Genomic DNA, 24,555 nt, shown 5'->3' with positions numbered 1-24,555 from the left:
ATTACCCACCTCTCCTTGCGGGGCAAAACACAAAATACATACCACCAAATGCACACAAAGCCGCACCAATAAAATGCAATGGTATCCTGGGAGTTGTAGTTCGACAAGGTTTTTAGCTTTCTTTGCCACACAGAGCTGTGGTCTCCGCAAACTACAACTCCCAGCATTCTATAGCCTTGAGCCATGGGGGTTCAGGGTGCGTGTATTCTCCAACGTGGGACTCCCATCCAAGCACTAGACAGGGCTTCCAAGAAGAGAGGGGGTCCAGTGCTTTTGGGACAACATTGGTTCCAAATCCCACTTAAGAGGGGGGGAAATTCAGTGGAAAACAGGACCCATTCTTCTGGTTGAATCTCTCATTGGTCTTTTTGTGCTTTTGCACAAATGTGCATTTGTGTAAAGGAAGGAGGAGGCGGCTTATCTGAATCCAGAGGGAAACTTTGATCTCACCCTTTTCAATGGCTGAACTGTCCAAAAACTCTTTCTTTTTGCCCTTGCGATCCAAAACTGCAGCGTAGATCCAGCTTCACTCACTATCTGATGGTTTTGCCTCTTACACTACGTAACAAACTTGGGGAAAAATCCTGTTCCTGGTTTGAAAGTGTTATATCCTGTTTAATTGTGCGGTCCTTACTTTGAAAGTCATTGCTCGACTCCAGAAACTACGTTTTTGTGGCTGCCACAAACCAGGTTGAATTGGTTAAGACTCTAGGACAATTTTTGCAACTTGGGGGTTGGAACCGGGGGGGGGGGGGTCGTGAGGGGGTGTCAAAGGGGTCACCAAAGACCATAGAGAAAACAGTATTTTCTGTGGGTCATGGGGGTTCTGTGTGGTAAGTTTGGCTCAATTCCATCGTTGGTGGGGTTCAGAATGGTCTTTGATTGTAGGTGAACTATAAATCCCAGCAACTACAACTCCCAAATGTCAAGGTCTATTTTCCCCAAACTCCACCAATGTTCACACATTTGAGTATTCATGCCACACCTAACTCCAGCAGACAAGAGTTCTTTGTCCCACCCTGGTCATTCCACAGATATATAAACCCCTTTTCCTAGTTCCAACAGACCTCACAACCTCTGAGGATGCTTGCCATAGATGCAGATGAAACGTCAGGAGAGAATGCCTCTAGAACATGGCCATATAGCCCGAAAAAACCTACAACAACCCAGTGATTCCGGCCATGAAAGCCTTCGACAATACAATAATAAACTTTATTTATACCCCGCCACCATCTCCCCAATGGGGACTCGGAGTGGCTTACATGGGGCCAAGCCTGGACAACATATTACAGCAAAATAAAACCAGAGCATAAACAATAAACAATATCATCAAATTAAATCAAGAAAAAAGAATATATATATATAAACACAGTCATAAAATAACATTCCAATAAGCACAATCACAATAACAATTTTGCGGGCGACATGTACAGGATAAAAACAATTCTATAACTTTAATGAGATAAAATAGGAGCAAGTTATCTGCAGGGAACTAGTAAAAACATACATAGTTGTGAAGCTAAACTTCCCATTTGGAGGGCGTGTATTCCAGTGAGAAGTGTCATTGTGGAACAACACAGCATGACATTGCGGTGAACGGATAGTCATGCCAGGTGACCAATGTTATCGTAATGTCCAGGTGACTGAGACAAAGGACGGGTGACCCTGCTAATGGATCCTGTCATCTTCTGCACGGTCGGGGTTCATGGGTCTAGTAGAGATTGACTGGTCCCAAGGGTGATGGGTGATTGAGTCCTTCATATGTAGATGATGCCCATCTACATATGGATGGACTTCCCAGATCAGGAGATGTGGTCGGTGGCATGCTTCTCCAAAAAGGATTTTATATTGAGACATAAAATATAGTATAGTAAATTCACACACACACAAAAGGGTCTGTGAATATCGAGGGAACCCTGTGAATGGGTAGTTATATAGATATCCCTGGGGAAGGGAAGACGTACACAAGAATTCACGGATAGTGGGGGAAACCCTGCAAATGGGTACTTAGATATCCCTGGGGAAGGGAAGATGTACACAAAAGATTCATGGATACTGGGGGAAACTTTGCCAATGGGTAGTTAGATATCCCTGAGGATGGTAAGATGTACACGAGAGATCCGTGGATACAAGGGGAAACCCTGTGAATGGGTAGGTCTTGGCATCCACAGGGGAGGTTAGAGTTGACATGGAGTTATTGAGACATGGAGTTATTGAGGCAAAGGAAATGGGAAGGAGCATTCTGCTCCTAGGGCCGTGGAAGGCTGTGGGGGCCATGTGGGCCATTTGGCCCAAGTAGCCACTAGGCTGGCTGAGAAATGCAGAAGTGGGTGAGGAAAGGACTCAGAGAGCAAAAGGAGAGAGGCAGAAACTAAGGATAAGGTTTATTTAGGGGTTAAAGAGGGGGAGAATGTGGAGAAAAGTTATCCCAGGTGCTGGTAGCTGCTGCTAGGCTTCTCCATGCATCTGTATGGCCAATCCATGAAACTTCAGCTCCCACCACCTGCGGAACTCTCCGCTGCAGTGCCAAGTTTATTAATATAACATTTTGACCCTGGGGTGGTCATATATAATCACACTTCTCCTTTTCATATCCCCTCCTCCCATCATCACTTTGGGTGCATCTACACTGTACCCTTGATGCAGTTTGACACCATTTCCATAGCTCAATGCTGTGGAGTCCTGAGAGCTGTTGTTTCACAAGGCCTTGCACTTCCTCTGGATTCAACAGCATTGAGCCGAGGCTGTTGAAGTGCTATCAGACTGAACCAATTTTACTGTGTAGATGCACCTTGGTTTCCAAGGGTTGCATAGCCCAGAGGCAAGGCAATCCAAAGGGGTGTCAAACTGGGTCCATTCGGCAGTGTAAATTCTCGTAGGAACGGACGCGGCAGGTTGGCGGCTGTGTTGGCGCTGCCTGTCAAGCTCCTGAAGGTGCCAACACCTGCTTCCAATGCTGTTTCCTGACCCATGGCTATTTTAATTGCTAAGGGACCCATCACGTCGTCAAGACCAAAGCACAGCTGACATGGGGAAAACAAAAAGAAACCCCAATCTGGTTTGGACAAGGTGACCGTTGCAATCCTCGTTGCTCTCCTTCCTGGCTTCTGAAAAGTCACACTTCACCAGAAAGCTCCCATTTAATGCAGATGCTTTGCTTTACTGGTGTGACGCCTGGGACTTTGGCTCTTTCAGCTTAAAGGTAAAATTCCTGCTTGGTTATGGAGTCCTTGAGGTGTCTGTTTACAATCATAATTTCATACCTTGTGGCATTGCTTGCCTTGAAATCCTACCTGCTTTACTCATAAGGAAGCAACTGTGCTGGATCCCACAAATGGGATGAGGCATCAGGCTGGAGGAGACACTGTGGCATAGTGCCTAATAATAATAATAATAATAATAATAATAATAATAATAGTGCGGTTTTCTGGCATTGTATATTTCTGTTGCTTCTGTGATTGTTCATTTGTATTTTGATTCTGTAGCCCACTTGGCGATGGATGTCCAGAATCAGCAGCATCCACCGCGGTCCTTTTTATCCTTGTCCAACCGAGCCAGTATAGACTTCGTTTTGGTTTGCTTCTCCATGGTGCTAATGGGTTAGGTGCTCTTGGTTCCACTCCTCAGCTGAGACCTCTCTGGCTTGGTTAGACCTGCTGGTAGTTACACTACCACCAGCACAACTCTCAGCATCCTTGAAGCAGTTAAGCCCCCCACCACGACAAGGTGGCACCTATCGGGTGGCAACAGCTCTGGCATAAACCAGTACAGGTGGTCCCAGTTGTCATCGGCACACTGGGTGCCATGCCAAAAGATCTCAGGCAGCATTTGGAAACAATAAACATCGACAAAATCACAATTAGTCAACTGCAAAAGGCCACCTGACTTGGATCTGCATGCATTATTTGCCGATACATCACACAGTCCTAGACACTTGGGAAGTATTCAACGTGTGATCCAATACAACAGTCAGCAGAGTGATCTTGTTTGCAGTGTACTAATCTTGTTATGTATCAAATAATTGTCACATTGTCTTCTCCAACATTAATGCATTATTAATGAATTATTACTATGATTATTATTGCTGCTGCTGCTGTTGTACACTATGCCACATTGTCTCACTCAGCATTAATGCATTATTATTATTATTATTATTATTGACACAAAAGCACAGTGTGCCACAGCAAACGGGATCTATATGCTGGATTTCGTATCACAAAATCACAAGTCAAATACTTTCCAAGCGTCTAGGAGTGTGTGATGTATTTTCGAATGATGCGTGCAGATCCAAGTCAGGTGGCCTTTTGCAGTTGACAGATCGTGATTTTGTCGATATTTATTGTTTCCAAATGCCAGCTGAGATCTTTTGGCATGGCACCCAGTGCGCCAATGACCACTGGGACCACCTGGACTGGTTTATGCCAGAGTATTATTATTATTATTATTATTATTATTATTATTATTACAACCCCCTGGAGGCACTGCGGGTTAAACTGCTGAGCTGCTGAAATTGCTGACTGAAAGGTTGGTGGTTTGAATCCGGGGAGCGGGGTGAGCTCCTGCTGTTAAGTCCAGCTTCTGCCAACGTAGCAGCTCAAAAACATGCAAATGTGAGTAGATCAATAGGTTACCTCCGGCGGGAAGGTAACAGCACTCCATGCAGTCATGCCGGCCACATGACCTTGGAGGTGTCTACAGACAATGCCGGCTCTTTGGCTTAGACATGGAGATGAGCACCAACCCTCAGAGTCAGACACAATTAGAATTAATGTTAGGAGAAACCTTTACATTTACCTATTATTATTATTATTATTATTATTATTATTATTATTATTATGCACTATGCCACATTGACTCCTTTAGTATTAATGCATTGTCAACATCACCATCATACATTTATTATCTGCCTCTCCTTCTGTCTTGACATGAACACGGTTCAACCTATAGAGAAGTGACTATTTGGGTGCCATAAGTGGAACTTTCAGGGCCACTCCGGATCTTTATCAGTGACTTGGATGATGGAATCGAAGGAATGCAGATCAGATTTGCTCCTTCCTTCCTTCCTTCCTTCCTTCCTTCCTTCCTTCCTTCCTTCCTTCCTTCCTTTCCTTCTTCTCTTCCTTTCCCTTGCCATCCCTTTCCCTCCTCTTCTTTCATTCTTTCTCTTCCCTCCTTTCTCTTTCTTCCCCATTCCTTCTCTTCCTTCTCCCTTCCATTCTCTTCCCTTCTTTCATCACATAACTTTCTCCCTTTCTGTTCTCTTCCTTCCTTCTTTTTCTTTCTTTCCCCTCTCTTCCTCCCCCCCCCCCCATCAAACACATATCACCTACCACCTTTTAGTTCCAACCCATCAACTAATTGAAGTTAGATCATAAAGGCTCTGTGTGCCATGCCTGGTCCCAACCCATCCAGCTATAGAGGAATAATTGCGGTACAAATCTATCTATCTATCTATCTATCTATCTATCTATCTATCTATCCACACACATATATACAATTTGAACGAAATAATCTCTGGGCTTTTGCAGTTCTCCCAATGGCGGTGTTCCTGCAGCTGGCCTCTTTCTGCGTGGCCTTTATCTCGACCCTCTTCCTAGTGGCAGCAACGTGGACTGACTGCTGGATGGTCAACGCTGATGACAGCTTAGAGGTGAGTCAAACAAAGATGCCATGATAGCAGTCAGGCCAAGATCCTATTGGTTTCTATGCCCAACTTCTGCCAGGAGAACACTTCTCCGGCACATTCCTTGCTCCCGCCGCACGATTCCATGCTCAACGTCCAGTGGAAGGTATTTTAACTCACCTTCCTAGGGATGCCCGTGCGGTGGAAATGAAATAGAATCATTAGAACACATCTTGTTGTAGTGTCGCTATTACTCAGCTCAACAAGGCCAACTCTTACACCCAATCCTGTCCCGATTGGCTAACCCTACCACGCAAGGGAATGTCAGACATCTTATGGAGGAGAAGCATCATGGGGTGACCCTCACAGTGGCAAAGTTCCTTGCAGTGGCAGCAAGGCTGAGAAAGAGCCTACTCTCCGATCAGAAGAGTATGTGTCCGTGTGGCTCAGCGTTTCTCAACCTTCCTAATGCCGTGACCCCTCAATACAATTCTTCATGCTGTGGTGACCCCCAATCACAAAATTATTTTAGTTGCTATTTCATAACTGTAATTTTGCGACTGCTATGTATTGTAATGTAAATATCTGATATGCAGGATGCAGTTTCATTCACTGGACCAAATTTGGTACAAATATCCAATACAGACAAATTTGAATAGTGGTGAGGTTGGGAAGGGGACTGATTTTGTCATTTGGGAGTTGTAGTTGCTGGGATGTATAGTTTATCTACAATAAAGGAGCATTCTGAACTCCACCAATGATGGAACTGAAGCACACTTGGCACACAGATCTCCAATGACCAACAGAAAATACTGGAAGGGTTTGGTGGTCATTGACCTTGAGTGTGGGAGTTGTAGTTCATCTACATCCAGACAGCACTGTGGACTCAAACAATGATGGATCTGGACCAAACTTGGCACAAATCCTTCCTTGCACAGTCTGCATTTTGGGTCATCAGCTGATTTTTCAATCCTGGCCTTAATGGCATTTGTCCTGATGGCTTGCTCCTGGTTTCCAAGAACCAGGCCTTCTTCTGTCTCCTTCTTCATGGTTCCATACGTGAGCCATAACCAGGTTTTCTCCTTATCAACTTTTCCTTCAATTTTGTCAAGGAACTGCCCATGCAATGCTTTGTGGTGCCAGCTGTCAGCTTTGGTTTGTAATGCTGTTTTCTTGTACTGATTCTTTGTCTGCTGTGCTTTGAGAAGTTTCCAATTATTGACTTCAATTAAAGCAGGTTCTTGGCTTTCCTTGACTTATTCTGCCATATTCTTTACATATTTCTTCTTCGATTGCTTGTTTTACTTGTAAGAGTCCTCTGCGTCCAGACCTTAGGCAGATAGAGGCGGTCAACATCACTGCAAGGATGTAGTGAATTATGAATAGTCATGCGTTTTCTTATTTTTCTGTCTAAATTGTCCAGTTCTGCCTGCGTCCAGTTCATGATGCCCAATAATAATAATAATAATAATAATAATAATAATAATAATAATTACATCAATCTTGCAGCTCCGATGGTGGCAACCAAGTAAATAGCAAACGTTCTGGAGATGATGGTGATGTGATCTCCATAGGATCTTTAATTTCCTTCCCAGGTGAGCCACAAATGCCGGGGGCTTTGGAGGGAGTGTGTCACCAACATGCAAGACGGCATCCGTACCTGCGACCAGTACGACTCCATTTTAGCCGAACACCCCCGTAAGTCACCAAATGATCAGATGCCCCTGGTGGCATCTACATTATAGGAATAAATTCAGTTTTGACCCTAGGCAGCTGATGGTTGACCTTTCCTATAACATCCTTGTCATGTTTCCAGGTCTTTAGCATCAGTAGGTCTAATCTGGTTCTTTTTCACCGCAATAGAACTACAATAGGAAATTGGTGCAGTAGTAGGATATGTTAACACCCCAAGTCTTAGGATCTACCATTGGTCTGGTGGTGCAGAGTGAATGCAGTAAGATGAATGCAAAGTAATATAGGGAAGGAAGACAATCAAAGTAAATGTCAGTAGGGGCGTAGATACAGTTTAGTGCTCAACTGGTGTCCGCTTCCCCTTTGTCCGCTGTCCTTCCGCAGAGAAAATTGTGGTGACCCGTGCGTTGCTCATCACGGCTGACATCCTCTCGGTCTTTGCGCTGGTGCTGCTGGTGTCGGGCCTCGACTGTGTCAAGTTCCTCAAGGACGAGCCCCAGGTCAAGCTGAAGATGTGCTACTCCTCTGGCTTCGTGCTCGGAGTTGGAAGTAGGTAACCTATAAAACAGGGCAAGCTTTCCCCCCTCATATATTTGTATTATGTTTTTCAAAAAAAGAATTGTTCTGTTGCGCGCTGGGCCTGTAAATAATTGACTTTAGAACAGGATGCCCAGCGGGAAGCCAGGGGGCCCAAAGAGAAGTTCTCAGAGGGTTTCACCACAAATAGTCTTTAGATGGCTTGAGAAGTACAACAAAGTATTTTATTAATGAACCATCAATAGAAACTTCTCTTGTCTTCAGTAAAATTAAGCAAATGATTCCAAGCTTTTAGGCAATTGGTGAATTCCTAATCTTGCCCACGAAGGACAGTCAACTGTCTTCAATAACTTCTCTACTTTAAAGGAAAATCCCCTTTCTAACTTCTCCCAGGCTGATTGTAATCTAACCCTTACTGATGTGGGCTCCGCTACCGGGTCGAACTGTGTCTCGAACGCCAAGTTAACCTACCAGTAAGGCAGTAGATGCTCTCCAGCTGGAGTTCTTTGGTTTTTATGGCTGTTTCCCTGGAAATTCTTAAAGGTTGAAGCTTTTGTACAGGGGAAGCTTACACAAATCCTATACATTAGTTTTCCTTGCTGAGACTAACTAAAAATGGCTCTCTTCCCTTCCCAATTGCCCTGAGCAAGGGGCGGGACCAAACTTAACGATGATGGACAGGTGACTTGCCCTATGACTGCAGCCAAAAGAGGCCACCTATCTGCAGAGTCCCTGAAACCCGGGACTGCAACCAAACATTTAATACAAAGCAAATAAAGTTGGAGCTCCTGGTACAGCTGTACCAGAACAAGAATATAAGAAATATTGGATAGTTTATTTGTTTATAGTGTCAGAAGCAGATTGACAATACAGTTATAATGTATAGAAAAACCACAAAGATAAAAACTTGGCATTGTCCTAAATTTCCTTTGACCAGTTGCTTGGAGTGAGAAGGCCCTCCATTGTGCATGTGGAAGGGCTCTGACTGCATTGTAATAGGTGGTCTGTGGTTTGCTCTTCTCTGTACTCGCTTGTCGTGGATTCCACTTTGTATTCCCATTTCTTAAGGTTGGCTCTACATTTCGTAGTGCCAGAGTGCAGTCTGTTTAGCGCCTTTCAAGTTGCCCAGTCTACTGTGTGTCCAGGAGGGAGTCTCTCATTTGGTATCATCCATGGCTTGAGCCTGCCACTTTTGGACTCTCACTTGCTGAAGTGTTCCTATGAGTATCTCTGTAGATCTTAGCAAGCTGTTTCTTGATTGAAGGAGTTGTCTTGCTGGTTGATATCTGAACAGAGGATGGGTTGGAGATGTCAATGCCTTGGTCCTTTCATTGCTGCCTGCTACTTCCCAGCGGTGGCGCAATACTGGCTAAACTGATTATTTATTTATTTACAGTATTTATATTCCATCCTTCTCACCACAAAGGGGACTCAGGGCAAATCACAATACACATATACACGGCAAACATTCAATGCTGTTTTCGACATACAAGACATACCATATAATTTCTACAGTGGTGTACTGTGTAGACATCCTGTGGTAATGCAACATTGTGAGGAATGTCCAGTGTTTTAATGTGGTGAGATGTGTTCCACACTGGACATGCGTACTCAGAGTAGCAAATCGCAAGGGCAGATGTCTTCACTGTGTCTGGTTGTGATCCCTAGGTTGTGCCAGTTAGCTTTTGTATGATATTGTTTCTAGCAGCCACTTTTTGCTTGATGTTCAGGCAGTGCTTCTTGTAGGTCAGAGCACGGTCCAGAGTGACTCCCAGGTATTTGGGTGCGCTGCAATGCTCCAGTGGGATTCCTTCCCAGGTAATCCCCAGAGCTCGAGATGCTTGTCTGTTCTTAAGATGAAAAGCACTCATATGCATTTTAGATGAATTAGGACTCAGCTAGTGTTTTCCAGTAATAAGCAGTAAAAACACCTAAAGTTTTGGAGAGCTTATTGAACAGAAACATTGGTTTCCAAAGCTCCCTGCTTGAGTGGTGATGACACGATCGTCAGCATAGATGAAACTCTCTGTTTCTTCTGGCAGTGACTGATCATTTGTGTAAGTGTTAAACATTGATGGAGCAAGCACGCATCCCTGAGGCAGGCCATTCTTCTGTTTCCGCCATCTGCTTCTCTGGCCCTGGAACTCAACAAAAAAGCTCCTGTTTTGTAGCAGATTTTCTATGAAGCAAATGAGGTGGCAATCCTTCGTGATATTATACAGTTTTCTTAGGAGAAGGCAATGATTTACAGTATCATAGGCTGCTAACAGGTCTATGAAGACAGCTCCTGTAATCTGTTGTCTTTCAAAACCATCCTCTATGTGCTGAGTCAGGTTCAGCACTTGTGATGTATAGCTTTTCCCTTTCCTGAAACCAGCTTGCTGTGGCATCATAAATGGGTCTTTTCTATACCCCCGGTGACACAATAGAATTAATGTACTAACAAAACTCCGTGACCAACATATCATATTTTTTCTACTGTCTCCCATCCTCCCCCCCTTCCCTTTTTCTCCTTTCCCTCTATATCATACGTAAAATTGTGAAAACGAAATAAAAAAAACTTGTAAAACAATCAATAGACTATAATTTTGCTATTGTCTCTTTTTTCAATTGCTTTCCTTTCAGGCATCCTTGGGCTGGTGGGTTCCATCTGGTATGCAGTTGACGTCTACATGGAGAGAGCCACCTTGTTGCTCCACAGTGTGTTTCTGGGCATCTACCATGACTTTGGCTGGTCTTGTTGGATGGGCATGGCTGGGTCCGTGGGCTGTTTGGTGGCCTCTGTTGCTCTGACCTGCTGTCTTTATGCCATCAAAGGTCAGTGGTAGGATGTTCTCCAAAATCACACATATAGCGGAGTTTCGGAAGTGTTCCAGAATGCCAATGTAGGGAATGCACTCTGAGCATTGTAGAGCCATGGTGGCACAATGGGTTTAACCCTTGTGCTGCTGAACTGCTGGCCTGAAGGTTGGCATTTCGAATCCACGGGACAGGGTGAGCTCCCTGTTAGATCTAAGTCATGCCAACCAAGCAGTTCAAAACATGTTAATGTGAGTAGATCAACCTGTGAGTAGATCAACAGGTAGATCATGAGTAGATCATGGTTCCCACTTCAGTGGGAACCATGTCGGCAAAACACAAGCAGGAGGGTCTACGAACAACAGGTTCCTCACAATGGAAAATAATGGAAAACAAGAGCATCTCCCCATGGCCAGAGTTGAGCATCGCCTCCAGACGCCAGAGATAGAAAGGGAAACATTTGCCTTTGTTTGTGTATTGTATGTCGTTGTTCACTGTAATCCGCTCTGAGTCCCCTTGGGTAAAGAATATAAGTAAAGTATATTATTATCACACAAAACCACAGTATGTCACAGCAAACGAGATCTATACACTGGATTTCGCATCACAAAATCACAAGTTGAACACTTCCCAAGTGTCTAGGACTGTGTGATGTATTTTTGAATTATTATTATTATTATTATTATTATTATTATTATTATTCTCTCTTTCTGCTTCCTAAAGGAGATGCTGCCCCTTCCAGGAGGTTTCAACGCACTGTCTATTATCCACGAACTGTCCCCTCCAAGATGTATGCGGTCGCATCCCGAGTGTGACACTCGGGTGCAATGAAGTATGGCAGAAAGGACTCGGTTGTCTTGTGCAAAACCATTTTTCTTGATGCGTCGGCTTTGGGCACAAGGCAGCATTGCAGCATCGTCTTGAGTTTGCATCGTCTGTGTCTCCCCCTTCCCTCCGTCATTATTTCTAAACATATCCATATCAACGAACATATGCAATATAACTGCAAATCCTTTCCAATTGACAGAACGTTCACTAGAATCCAATGGTAAAGAGCAAATAAAGTGTGGGGTTGTTAGTTGCCAGGAGTCCCCACGGGGAGAAAGGCAGGGTCTAAATAAAGTGTATTATTATTATTATTATTATTATTATTATTATTATTCAATCTATTTATATACATAATCTACACACATAATAAAAGTGAAAATGTGTATGTGTGTATGTGGCTGGGGTGACAAGCTCTTGCCTCCACAAACAGCTATAGCTCCCACCACTCAGGAGACACCAATGGCACTCCTTCCAATCACATTACAGGTTATAGTGAGCACCATGAACACATCCAAGATCCCTGCCAATGTCCTCCACCAACACCATACTGCCCACCACCCAAGGGAAGGCTTTCATATGAGAACAATTCCATCCTAGATTTTATGTGTTTCCTCCAGCACAGGCATCCCAGTGTTTCTGACTCTCTCCATTGGTGTGGAATTTACATTATCCTGCCCACTGCCTCTCCTGTAACCCTTTCCTATTCTTTTATATGGTACACAGCAAACAGAGGAGTTGATCAGCAACTGAATGTACTAGAGAGGTTCGGGGAGAATTCACCAAGATTGATAGGAGTTGCAGGCTCTGAGATGTATAGTTCACCTGCAATTTAAGAGCGCGCTGAACACCAACAATGGACCTGGAACTAACTTGGCACACAGAAGCCCCATGACCAACAAAAAATACTGGAGGTATTTAGAGGGATTTATAGGAGTTGTAGTTCACCTACATCCAGAGAGCACTATGAACCCAAACAACAAGGGATCTGGACCAAACTTGGCATGCGTACCCGATACGCCCAAATTTGAATACTGGTGGGTTTTGATGGGAATTGGCTGTGACATTAGGAGTTGTAGGTGCTGGGATGTACAGTTCACCTGCAGTCAGTGAGCACTCTGAACTCCACCAAAGAGTGGACCAAACTTGGCACACAGAGCCCCATGATCAAAAAGTACTGGAGATCTTTGGGGGACATTCACCTTGATTTGGGGGAGTTGTAGTTCACCTACATCCAGAGAGCACTGTGAACCCAAACACTGATGGATCTAGGACAAACTAATATGTTGAAATTTAATTACTGGAGGGGTTTGGAGGGAGGGCTGACCTTCCTTTCTGATTTGGGGGAGTTGTAGTTTACCTACATCCAGATAGCACTGTGAACCCAAACACCGATGGATCTGGGCCAAACGAATATGCCAAAATTTAATTACTGGAGGGGTTTGGAGTGGGGGGGGGGGGCTGACTTTCCTTTCTGGGAGTTTTAGTTCACCCACAACCAGAGAAATTGTGACCTCCACCGATGATGGACCTGGAACAAACTTGGCACACAGAGCCCCCATGACCAACAGAACTCACTGGAGGACTTTGAGACTCACCATAGTAGGAGTTGTAGTTTACCCTGCAGCCAGAGAGCACACTGAATCCCATCAATGATGCATTGAAAGGAGACTTGCCAAACATGACAAATTTTTAAGTACCGATGGAGTTTTTTGGGGTTAACCTGGCAAGATGTAAGTTGCAGTTCACCCACAACTTTATGTATTTTGGCCAATTAAATAACTGACTTTTTCAAATAACCTGGGCAATGCCGGGGACCCAAGATAGTAATAATAATAAAAATAGAGCAAACCAATCTATTTAAAAGTCCAAGTGTGTGTGTATGTTTGTTTGCTTGTTAGTACCCCAAAAGCTATTGCTGGACAAAGTGGCCCTCTGTAATGTCACTGGAAAAGAAAGATGATGTGTGTATGATGAAGGTGGAAGGAAAGAAGGGAAAGAGAAAAAAGAAGGAAAAGGAGGAGTGTATGAGAAGGAAAAGAAGATAATGGAAGGGAAGAAAGAAGAAATGATGAAAGAAGGGAACAAAGAGAAGAAGGGAACAAAAGGGTGGGAGAAGGGAGGGAATGGCAAGGAAAGGGGAGACAGTATATGAGGAGGAAAGAAAGGAAGGAAGGAAGGAAGGAAGGAAGGAAGGAAGGAGAGAGGGGTTATGTTGCAAAGCAAGGGAAGAGGAAAAGAGAGCAGGAGAAGGTGTGTGAGGGAAAGGGATAAAGGAAAGAAAGAGCCACAAAGAGAGCCTGCCCAAAAAGAGCTGCCATGGAAACATGTCTGAGCTGGAGAAGGGAGAAAGTAGGCAGACAAGTGGTCCCAACAACACCCAGGCAATGGCAGGTATGTATGTATAATGAGCAATGCAAATAGATGTGAAAAACAACCTACCGGAGGCACAAGGCACATCAAAATGACCCTACAAGGTCCTGGTTTAATAAGAGGTGAGAGAAAGGATCACAGATAAGTGCACAACCTTCGTTTGAAGACAGGCTCCTTCTTCCTTGGGCTCTGGGTTCGAAGACAGTAGGCAATTGACAACAAAAGGCCACTGGAAGTGGCACTCGCCACCCCAGCAACTGCCACCCAGAAGGAATAGCCAAGCTCATAAGTCACGCCAGGGATACCCAAGCTGACCTGAAAGAGAATGGAGATGTTGAGATGACACAATGGACTGGAAAGAGGAGCTCCCAGAAAGCGGAATTAGAACCACGCACTGTATCCTCAAGTTGGAAGGGACCCCCAGGGGCAGAGGCGGCCCTAGGTAATTTTCAACGGTAAGCAAACAGTATTTTGCCCCCCACCCACCCCGCAACCAATCACTGATATATATTTTCTGTTCATCGTGGGAGTTCTGTGTGCCATATTTGGTTCAATTCCATCATTGGTGGAGTTCAGAATGCTCTTTGATTGAACTATACATCCCAGTAACTACAACTCGCATATGTCAAGGTCTATTTTCCCCCAAGAGCGCCTCAAGAGCACTCTTGGACAAAATCAACTATACTGCAAAGGTTTACTTTGCGTAATGGCTGAGCCGCCCCTGCCCAGGGGTCATGTATCCAACTCCATCATGCTGTCCTGCAGTGGATCGAATGGTTGAAGGGTAGAGCAACATCTTTCAAAAGAAGATCATCTCAATGTCAATTGTTATTTATTTATTTATTTGACTTTTTTAATTGATACGTCAAACCATACAATTCACCGTTCTGGACACAAGGTGGCAGGAAAGGTATAATGAATGCATCTACTATGATTCCACTAATTTGAAGAGCACTGTGAAGTTATTGTATGAATTACAATGGAGTGTTTACTGGTACCAATAGTTATGGCTGTGCTGGTACGGCTGTACCAGGAGCTCCAGCTTTATTTGCTTTGTATTAAATGTTTGTTTGCAGTCCTAGGTTTCAGGGACTCTGCAGATAGGTGGCTTCCTTCGGTTGCAGTCATAGGGCAAATCACCTGTCCATCATCATTAAGTTTGGTTCCGCCCCTTGCTCAGGGCAATTGGGAAGGGAAGGGAGCCATTTTTAGTTAGCCTCAGCAAGGAAAGCTAATGTACAGGACGTGTGGAAGCTTCCCCTGTACAAAAGCTTCAACCCTTAAGACTTTCCGGGGGGAAACAGTCTTAAGAGCATCCAAGACCTTCCGGGGGAGAACAGTCTTAAGAGTCTCCAAAGATTTCCAGGGAAACAGCCCTAAAGACCAAAGAACTCCAGCTGGAGAATATCTAAGCCTTTACTGGTAGGTTCACTCGGTGCTTCGAGACGCAGTTCGACCCGGTAGCGGAGCCCACATCAGTAAGGGTTAGATTACATTCAGCCTGGAAGAAGTTAAAAAGGGGACTTTCCATTTAAAGTAAAGAAGAAGTTATTGAAGACAGTTGCCTGTCCTTCGTGGGCAAGATTAGGAAGTCACCAGTTGCATAAAAGCCTGGAAGCATTTGTTTAGCTTGATTGAAGACAAGAGAAGTTTCTGTTTAATTGTTCATTAATAAAAGACTTTGTTATACTTAACAAGCCATCTAAAGGTCATTTGTGGTAGAAAACCTCTGAGAACTTCTCCTTGGGCCCCCTGGCTTCCCGCTGGGCAAAGGTTGCACATTCTGTTCTAAAGACAATTATTTACAGGCCCAGGGCGTGACAGAACAGAGGCTATTTTTCCTTCTTTCTAATTACAAGGAAACTGTCGCCTTTTATAATTAACAAACAATGATATTAAGAATTTGTTGCTATTTTGAAACATTTTTCCTTGAAACAAATATGTATGAATGACTACATTTTATATTCGGCTTTGCATTCATGTGTGCTTTCCGGAATGGCTTCCAAGCATCGCAACATTCAAAAACATGCAATCTGGAGCATGTCAACCCACCACATGAAAATGGCTTATCATTGCCCAACAATCTGCAGATGTCTTCCTGCATTCCTGGTTATACTGTGTCTCTTTTTCAAAGCCAGATCCAATCTATACATTCTATATCCAGGAACCAGCACCAATTCTTGGCTTCTTCAGGAATGGGAAAGACGTGTAACTTTATGAATCCTTCACTATCAAGGCATGGCGCAATCTAATTTGTGAGGATGCCTTTTACGACCCTCAAGAATCCAGACTGCCGTCTAGATACCTGAATTCTATTCCTTTCCTCTTTTGAAGTTCAACCTACCTCCAGCTTGTACTTCTGGATGGTGTCGATGCCATACCAAAAAACAGCAACTGCTCCGGAAAGGCCTATTAAAGAGAGGGAACCCCACATTGTGGTTCTCAGCAATTGATGTGTTCTGTTCAGTAGAGTTTTTTTGTGCAAGCCACTTTGAGGCTCCTTAATTATTACCAGAAGAAACCCATCAATCACTTGCAATGACACAATGTCCCCATCGCCTTTCCATTTCTTTGCAATACAGTCTGGATTCCTTCTACTTCTCACCATTCCCAAAACTGTCCCTTTTATTTTATACTTTCCTTGCCTGGATTATTTAGAAAAAATCAATTTTAATTATACAAAATGCATAAGGATGTGGGTGAACTAAAACTCCCATTATGTCAGGTTCACCCCGAGGAACACCATCAGTACTTAAAGTTTGTTATGTTGGGCAAGTTTGCTCCAGATGCATCATTGTTGGGGTTCAGTGTGCTATCTAGCTGCAGGGTAAACTACAATTCCCACTATGGTGAGTCAATCCCCTCAAACCCCTCCAGTAGGTTGAGTTGGTCATGGGGGTTCTGTGTGCAAAATTTGGTTCAGGTACATCATTGGTGGAGGTCACTGTTTCTCTGATTGTGGGTGAACTACAACTCCCAGAAAAGAAGGTCAGTTCCCACCACCACCCCCCACCCACAACCCCCTCCAGTAATCAAATTTTGGCATGCCAAGTTTGGTCCAGATCACAGTGCTCTCTGGATGTAGGTGAACTACAACTCCCCCAAATCAAGGTGAATTTTCCCCAACAACATCCATTATTTTTTGCTTGTCATGCGGGTTCTCTGTGCCAAGTTTGGTCCAATCCCATCTTTAGTGGAGTTCAGAGTGCTCCTTGATTGCAGGTGAACTATAAATCCCAGTACCTACAAGTCCAAAATGTCCAGGCCAATTCTTCTACAAACACACCAGTATTCGTATTTGTGCATACCAAGTTTGGTCCAGATCCATCATTGTTTGGGTTCATAGTGTGCTGTGGATGTAGGTTAACGACAACTCCTCTAAATCTCTCAAAAGACCACCAGTATTTTTTGTTGGTCATGTGTGTCACACTAGTTCCAGGTCCATTGTTGGTGGAGTTCAGTGTGCAGTTCTTAGATTGCTGGTGAACTATACATCCGAGGACCTACAACTCCTATAAATTATGTTGAATTCTCCCCAAACCTCTCCAGTATGTTCAGTAGCTGATCAATTCCTCTGTTTTCTGTGTACCATAGAAAAGAATAGGAAAGGGTTAAAGAAGAGGCAGTGGGTGGGTCATGCAAATTCCACACCAATGGGGAGAGTAAGGAACATTGGGATGCCTGTGATGGAGCAAACACATAAAATCTAGGATGAAATGGTTCCCGTATGAATGCCTTCCCTTGGGTGGTGGGCAGTGTGGCCTTTGTGGAGGACACTGGCATGGCTCTTGGTCATGTTTATGGTGCTCACTATAACCTGCAATGTCATTGGGAAGAGGGCCTTCAGTGTCTCCTGAGTTGTGGGAGTTATAGCTGTTTGTGGAGCTTGCATGCCAAAGTCACCCGAACAGGGTTGGTATCCACCCCAGAAACAAGTATTTTTGGGTCTTTTATAAAGATATACCATGGGACAGGGTTGGGTTCTGCTCTGCCTTTCCTCTTTCATACCTCCCAGGAGAAATAGGATCGCAGCTGCAAGAGAAAATGTATGTTTCAGAGGAACGTTGTCATGGAACAGCTTCGTGCAATCCATCCCAGCAATTAATGTTGGCAGAGCAAAAAGAGTCATAAAGCCGGAGAGGATCACCAAGACCCGAGTGACCACAAGGACGCCTGGAGAGAGAGGAGAGAATCACACTCCAGAGGATCATAGGGAAAACGAGATCCACACTTATATGGCATTGAACTCCAAAACTCCGGATGATCTCCCCCAGTGGTTTTATGTAGATGTTAAACAACATGGGGGGGCGGTACTGAACCCTGCGAGACCCCACAAGACAATGGTTGCAGGGCTGACCCAACAACACCTTCTGGGAACGGCCCTCCAGGAAGGACCTGAACCATTGCAAAACAGTGCTTCCAAACCCTATTCCTATGAGGTGTCTCAGAAGAATACTGTGGTCTTCAGTATCAAATGCTGCTGAGAGGTCCAAGAGAACCAATAGGGACACACTCCCCCTGTCCAGTTCTCTGTGTACATCATCCAGTTTGCCTCCTGTCACAAAGAGGGTCGTTGTCCCACCTAAACATTGACTCTGCAATGTAGATGCACCCCTGGAATGGACTATAATCATCGACTGCCCACCATCACACTCTGGTCCATTCCGTCGGGATTGATTTACTGACTCTTACCTGGATGTTTGCTGAGATAGGAAATTGGAATGTCGCAGGTCCAGAGGTTGGCCACATTGTCGAAGATGCACTCGCTCCACAAGCCACGGCACCGGACACTCAGGCCCACTGAAGAGAGGGGATCCTTGGCATCTTGCTGGAGGAAAGGAAGGAAGGAAGAGCGGATCACCGAACACATATACGGCAAACATTCAATGCTGATTATACAATGACAAGATAGACAACTTGTATATAAATAGAGGTATATATAGGTGTAGTGAAATTGCTACTCCATCTTAAAGTTTTGGTGTATAGCTCTATGTTTACATATGGCAGATAGGGAAGAATAGGCACAGACAGGGTAGCAACAACAGAGATAGGATTCATTTGCATATGGGAAGCCGATTGGTCATATGCAGATTAGTGTAGGTCCAGGATTTGAAAAGGCTGTTAGGCCAAAATGACAGTTGGGGAGAGCAGAGCTGAACACTCCAAAGGGGTGGAGCCAAGGTTCTGAAAAAGGCAGTTAGAAAATGACAGTTAGGAATCTGTGTGTGAAGAGGAGAGTTGGTTTTTGAGTGTCTGATAGAAATAAGCTATGAAGATGTGTTAAAGACTTCTGATATAGAGAAGCAGTTAAATAGAGCTCGAGTTTTAAGGAACATAAAGAAGGCTAGTGTTGCCTTAGTTCAAAATATAATTCAGCCAAGAGTGTGTAAAGCAAGTAACATGTTTGTGAATGTGAAACATTGATAGTTTATTCAGGAAAGTTAACCAAGTAAATGATACCGACTGTAAGCCTCAAGATTACAACAAAACACAAATGTAACTACAAGTGTTGGAGCCAGAAGTTATAATTAAACTGTGTTACTTTGTTATACTCAAGAGTGTTTCATTGCCTGTGATATAAAGTACAAAGGTTTAACAGTATACAGAAAGTCCCAGCCAATATAAAAGAAGAAACTGAATCAGTATAAGGCAGCAAAGAGGTTTTTAAAGAGGAAAATCTCTCTCTCCCTCGCTACAATAGGCTTTTCCCATCTTCAGCATCTTGGAGGCTGTGCCATTGCTCCATCTTCCTTGCCGAAGAGCTTTTCTTCATAAACTTTCCTCCTTGATCGAATTGCCAGCATTTCTCTGGCATTTTCCTTATGGGCGCCTAAATACCTCTCCACTTTTAAAGCAGTACCTATTTATCTACTCACAATTGCTATTTTCGATCTGCTAGTTTGGCAGGAGCTGGGCTGAAGGGCAGGAGCTTACTGTTGTGGTTGAGCCATCTGATGACGATGAGGAGATTGTTATTCCAGGGCCTGGGAGAGTGAGTAGGCTTTTCAATGAGGGGAATTAGGGAAAGGAGGGGAGTTTAGATCCAGTCTGCAAGAATGGGCTTGAAAGTGAAACTGCCTCTGAGTCCAGCAGACAGGGAGATGCAATGGCTGGTGAAAACCTTTCATCTACATGTCTCATAGCAACCCCAGATAAGGATAAGGAGTTGGATGAACGAGAACGTTCACCGGAAAACACACCTGTGATCAGCAGAAATCTCAGGTTTCATCTTAGGGAAGAAGCAAGCAAATTTAAAAAGTCATAGAGACTCCGTGAGAAACAGCAGCGTAACAAATCTCACAGGCAAGGCAGTCAAAGTCACAGGCATGACTTCATGTTTTGTGGTCCTCAAATCAGAGAGTTGTTTCACTGAAAATTCAGATCAGGCAACGCTGCAAAGCAGTGAGGATCTCAAAACTTGTTTCCAGTTCATATTTTGAACCTGAGATCTTGGGAGTTTTGATTCATAGAATCATAGAATCAAAGAGTTGGAAGAGACCTCATGGGCAATCAAGTCCAACCCCCTGCCAAGAAGCAGGAATATTGCAATCAAAGCACCCCTGACAGATGGCCATCCAGCCTCTGTTTGAAAGCTTCCAAAGAAGCAGACACCACCACACTCCGGGGCAGAGAGTTCCACTGCTGAACGGCTCTCACAGTCAGGAAGTTCTTCTTAATGTTCAGGTGGAATCTCCTTTCTTGTAGTTTGAAGCCATTGTTCCATTGCATCCTAGTCTTCAGGGCAGCAGAAAACAAGCCTGCTCCCTCCTCTCTATGACTCCCCTTCACATATTTATACACGGTCCTCCTTAAGTCTCTTCTCAGCCTTCTCTTCTTCAGGCTAAACATGCCCAGCTCCTTAAGCCGCTCCTCATAGGGCTTGTCCTCCAGAACTCTGGTCATTTTAGTCGCCCTCCTCTGGACCCATTCCAGCTTGTCAATATCTCTCTTCCATTGTGGTGCCCAGAATTGGACACAATATGTTTTAAGAAGTTTCTGTAGTCTTGCTTTTGGATTCATGTTCATGTTTTGATTCTTGTTTTCTGAATTTATGCTCATGTTTGATTTTGGTCTTCCTGTACCTTGTTTTATGGAACAGATTTGGACTGCTTGGATTATTACCTTGGGACTGTTTTTTTTCCTATTGCTAGTTTGGTTTGGCTTATTATACAGTTTAGCCACCTGACATCCGCCAGGAAGTAGTAGCTAGCAATGAAGGGATCAAGACATCGACATCTCTGGCCCATCCACTGTTTGGATATTGATGCGGAGATATTGGAAATATAGATATTTATTTATGTATAAATTGTATGTACTTTGCAAGCACTGAAATGTATAGAAAAATCAAATTCTCTCTGTGTAAGAAAGCCAGCAGGACAGAGAAGGAATGTTGAAAGGGGGAGAAGAGGGAGACATATTATCTGAACATTCCAGAGAGAGAGACATAGCCCAGCGTCTTCCTTCTAAGTAAGGAGCCTATCTGTCCCTCATGACAGGTCAAAGTAGGCCCCTTGATTGATGAATGTAAGTTGTAAGCTGTATGCTGCTCTTTAGAAAGAAATACAGAGACATGCCTTTTGTATGTTGGAAGATAGAATTTGATATTCTTGTGATGCAAAAGTGACGCAGAGAATGATGTCAATGTATGTAGAAGCATGTTTCTTTGGTTGCCTGAATTTGAAGAGTTATAAAAGGCAAGGTCAATGCCTTTATCGGGCACTCTGGTTGCTTTTGGACACAGCTCCACTCCAGGGTCCCAGCTGGAAATAAAACCATGCTTTTTCAGACCTCAGGAACTCTCTTTGTCTCTTTTCATCAAACTTTCTCCCTGCCATTTCAATATCAGCCAGCAAACCAATGCCTTAAATTAAGAAATAGCTTCCTAAGATCTACAGAGATACTCACAGGAACACCTCAGCAAACAAGAGTTCAAAAGTGGCAAGCTAAAGCCTGGAAACTCAATTAGTGGCTGAGACTGGATGAGAAACTCCCTCCTCGGCACACAGAAGACTAGGCGATTTGGAAGGTGCTGAACAGACTGCACTCTGGCACCACAAGATGCAGAGCCAACCTTAAAAAATGGGGCCACAAAGTGGAGTCCACGACATGCGAGTGTGGAGAAGAGCAAACCACAGACCACCGACTACTATGCAACCTGAGCCCTGCCACATCCACAATGGAGGACCTTCTCACAGCGACACCAGAGGCACCCCAAGTGGCCAGCTTGTGGTCAAAGAGCATTTAGTATAATGCCAAGTTCTTAACTTTGTTTGTGTTTTAAATACATTTAAACTGTACCCTCAATATGCTTCTGACAAGATTAATGAATAAATATTTATATTTATGAAATATTTGATGTTTTTAACATTTGAAAGGTCGGCTTTGGGTAATCGCAGAGATAAGGAGCATCAGACGTTCTCTAATGCACTACGAAATATCCACAGCAGATACATCTTTGCACTTTCTGTGGAAATGCGAACCCTTGGTTAATAGTGAACCCTATAGAAATGAATGACTACTATACCACAGAATTGCACTGGGGAAAGGCAAAGAATGGCTGCCTTGGCCTCATGCTTTCCAGATTAGTAAAGCGATCTCTCGCAGTCGGAGGTCCCTGAGAAGCAAGGCTGACCTTTTCCCCAAAACATAAGAAATGCCACTGAGTGCAGTTTCCACCGCTTGGCAACCGGATCCCTGCTCCTTGCAGAGAAAAAGGATGGACAAATAACTGGGTTGTTTTGAGTTTTCCGGGCTGTATAGCCATGGTCTCGAAGCACTCTCTTCTGACGTTTCCCCTGCATCTCTGGCAGGAGATTGTGAGGTCTGTTGGAAACTAGGCAAGTGAGGTTTATATATCTGTGGAATGTCCAGGGTGGGAGAAAGAACTCTTGTTTGAGGCAGGTGTGAATGTTTCAATTGGCCCCCTTGTTTAGCAGTTTCATGGTCTGGCTTCTTACTGCCCGAGGGAATCCTTTGTTGGGAGGTGATTGTTTCTTGTCTGGAATTCCCCTGTTTTTGAGTGTTGTTCTTTATTTACTGTTATGATTACAAGGGAATTCCAGACAAGAAACAATCAGGGCCAGCTAATCAACTCCCAACAAAGGATTCCCCCAGATGGTAAGAAGCTAGACCTTGAAACTGCAAGGCCATTAAATGCTAATCAAGCTGGCCAATTGAAACATTCACACCTATCTCAAACAGAAAGAGTTCTTTCTCCCACCCTGGACATTATTCCACAGATATATAAACCTCACTTGTCTAGTTTCCAACAGACCTCACAGCCTCTGAAGATACCTGCCATAGATGTGGGTGAAATATCAGGAGAGAATGCTTCTGTAACATACAGCCTGGAAAACTCACAACAACCCGGTGATTCCGACCATGAAAGCCTTCGACAATACAAGGGAGAGTAAATTGAATAATAATGGGAGACAAGGGAGGGTGCATCTACGCTTTAGAAATAATGCAGTTTGGTCCCACTTGAACTGCCCTGGTCCAATGCTATAACATCCTGGGAGATGTAGTTTTCCAAGGTCTTTAACCTTGACAGCCAAAAAGTGCAAGCGACAACTCCCAGGATTCCTGAGTGTTGAGCCAAGGTAATTCAAATCTATCCTGTGGTTTTTGCACCTTTTCCAACTCAAACTCCCATCATCCCCAGGTCTGCCAGAACGCTCCTTACCCTCCAGCAATCGGACCCGGTGGACAGGATGAGCAGCGCCAGTCCCAAAGTGCCCAAGACGAGAGAGAGGACATCCGCAGCTGCTGCCATGCCTCGCTTCAGAATTCCACATCCAACTGTAGCAAAGCCTGTCCTTGTTATTTGAAGTTGAACGTATTACCATGAAAATAAAGGAGTTCTGCACAAAAGCAGCAGCGCATTGCCCCTTGTGGAAGCAGTGTGAAAGCTGGCCTGCATCTCTTTAGCCTTCCCCTCGCCTTCTTAGGTCAGATGGACACCACTTTGAGTGCATTTACACTATGGAATGGATACGATTTGATGTCTCTTTGAACTACCATGGCTCGGTGGGATGGGGTTGCAGCAACATGGAAACAACATGAGTGTGGATTGAAGAATGATGAAATGTGTGCAGACAATTGAAGGGAGATGTTGACAAGCTGGAATGTGTCCAGAGGAGGGCAACTAAAATGATCAAAGGTCTGGAGAACAAGCCCTATGAGGAGCGGCTTAAGGAGCTGGACATGTTTAGCCTGAAGAAGAGAAGGCTGAGAGGAGACATGATAGTCATGTATAAATATGTGAGAGGAAGTCACAGGGAGGAGGGAGCAAGCTTGTTTTCCGCTGCCCTGGAGACTAGGACACCATGGAACAATGGCTTCAAACTACAAGAGAGGAGATTCCATCTGAACATGAGGAAGAATTTAATTGGGGCTGATCTGTATGCTTGCCAAAGCAGGGATTCACAGAAAATGGGCTGCTCAGACTTATCACTTCTCTGGGTTTCTGCCAATAGGCTTCTTCTGGTCTTACTGCCAGGGGTTGCCTCCTAAATTGGGGCCAACATTTGGAAGCTTTTAAACAGAGGTTGGATGGCCATCTGTCAGTGGTGCTTTGAATGCAATTTTCCTGCTTCTTGGCAAGGGGTTGGAGTGGATGGCCCATGAGGTCTCTTCCAACTCTATGATTCTATGTTATAATCTTAGAGTTAGATTTTGTTCATTTTCATGGTTTCCTCCCAATTGTC

At 44.2% G+C, this 24,555-nt stretch overlaps 2 protein-coding genes across 2 annotated transcripts; one reads left to right on the top strand and one right to left on the bottom strand.

Moving 5' to 3' along the window:
* The first annotated feature begins 5,532 nt into the window (after positions 1-5,532).
* On the top strand, positions 5,533-11,788 carry LOC132764913 (claudin-16-like). The gene is made up of 5 exons (XM_060759085.2): positions 5,533-5,650; positions 7,219-7,321; positions 7,700-7,864; positions 10,478-10,669; positions 11,375-11,788. Exons 1-5 carry the CDS (start codon positions 5,537-5,539, stop codon positions 11,464-11,466), a joined length of 666 nt encoding a protein of 221 aa, XP_060615068.2. The 5' UTR covers positions 5,533-5,536; the 3' UTR covers positions 11,467-11,788.
* A 2,167-nt stretch (positions 11,789-13,955) lies between these two features.
* Positions 13,956-23,652, bottom strand: LOC132764912 (claudin-16-like). The gene is made up of 5 exons (XM_060759084.2): positions 23,532-23,652; positions 18,542-18,677; positions 17,858-18,022; positions 16,194-16,258; positions 13,956-14,164 (listed from the first exon to the last, which is right to left on the bottom strand). The coding sequence occupies exons 1-5, from the start codon at positions 23,619-23,621 to the stop codon at positions 13,985-13,987; spliced, it is 636 nt and encodes a 211-aa protein (XP_060615067.2). The 5' UTR covers positions 23,622-23,652; the 3' UTR covers positions 13,956-13,984.
* Between the last annotated feature and the right edge of the window lie 903 nt (positions 23,653-24,555).

Source organism: Anolis sagrei, chromosome 13, assembly GCF_037176765.1.
Source record: "Anolis sagrei isolate rAnoSag1 chromosome 13, rAnoSag1.mat, whole genome shotgun sequence".
Classification (NCBI taxonomy): domain Eukaryota; kingdom Metazoa; phylum Chordata; class Lepidosauria; order Squamata; family Dactyloidae; genus Anolis; species Anolis sagrei.
Note: the sequence above shows the minus strand (reverse complement) of the source record. Positions and strands in the feature narration are given on the sequence as shown.

Coding starts and splice junctions, on each gene's coding strand:
- LOC132764913 (XM_060759085.2), top strand. CDS start 5,537: ATGGCGGTGTTCCTGCAGCTGGCCTCTTTCTGCGTGGCCTTTATCTCG. Junction 5,651..7,218: donor ACGCTGATGACAGCTTAGAG/GTGAGTCAAACA, acceptor TTTCCTTCCCAG/GTGAGCCACAAATGCCGGGG. Junction 10,670..11,374: donor CTGTCTTTATGCCATCAAAG/GTCAGTGGTAGG, acceptor TGCTTCCTAAAG/GAGATGCTGCCCCTTCCAGG.
- LOC132764912 (XM_060759084.2), bottom strand. CDS start 23,621: ATGGCAGCAGCTGCGGATGTCCTCTCTCTCGTCTTGGGCACTTTGGGA. Junction 16,259..17,857: donor GATCCTATTTCTCCTGGGAG/GTATGAAAGAGG, acceptor TCTCTTTAATAG/GCCTTTCCGGAGCAGTTGCT. Junction 14,165..16,193: donor TCCAGAAGTACAAGCTGGAG/GTAGGTTGAACT, acceptor ATTCTCTTTCAG/GTCAGCTTGGGTATCCCTGG.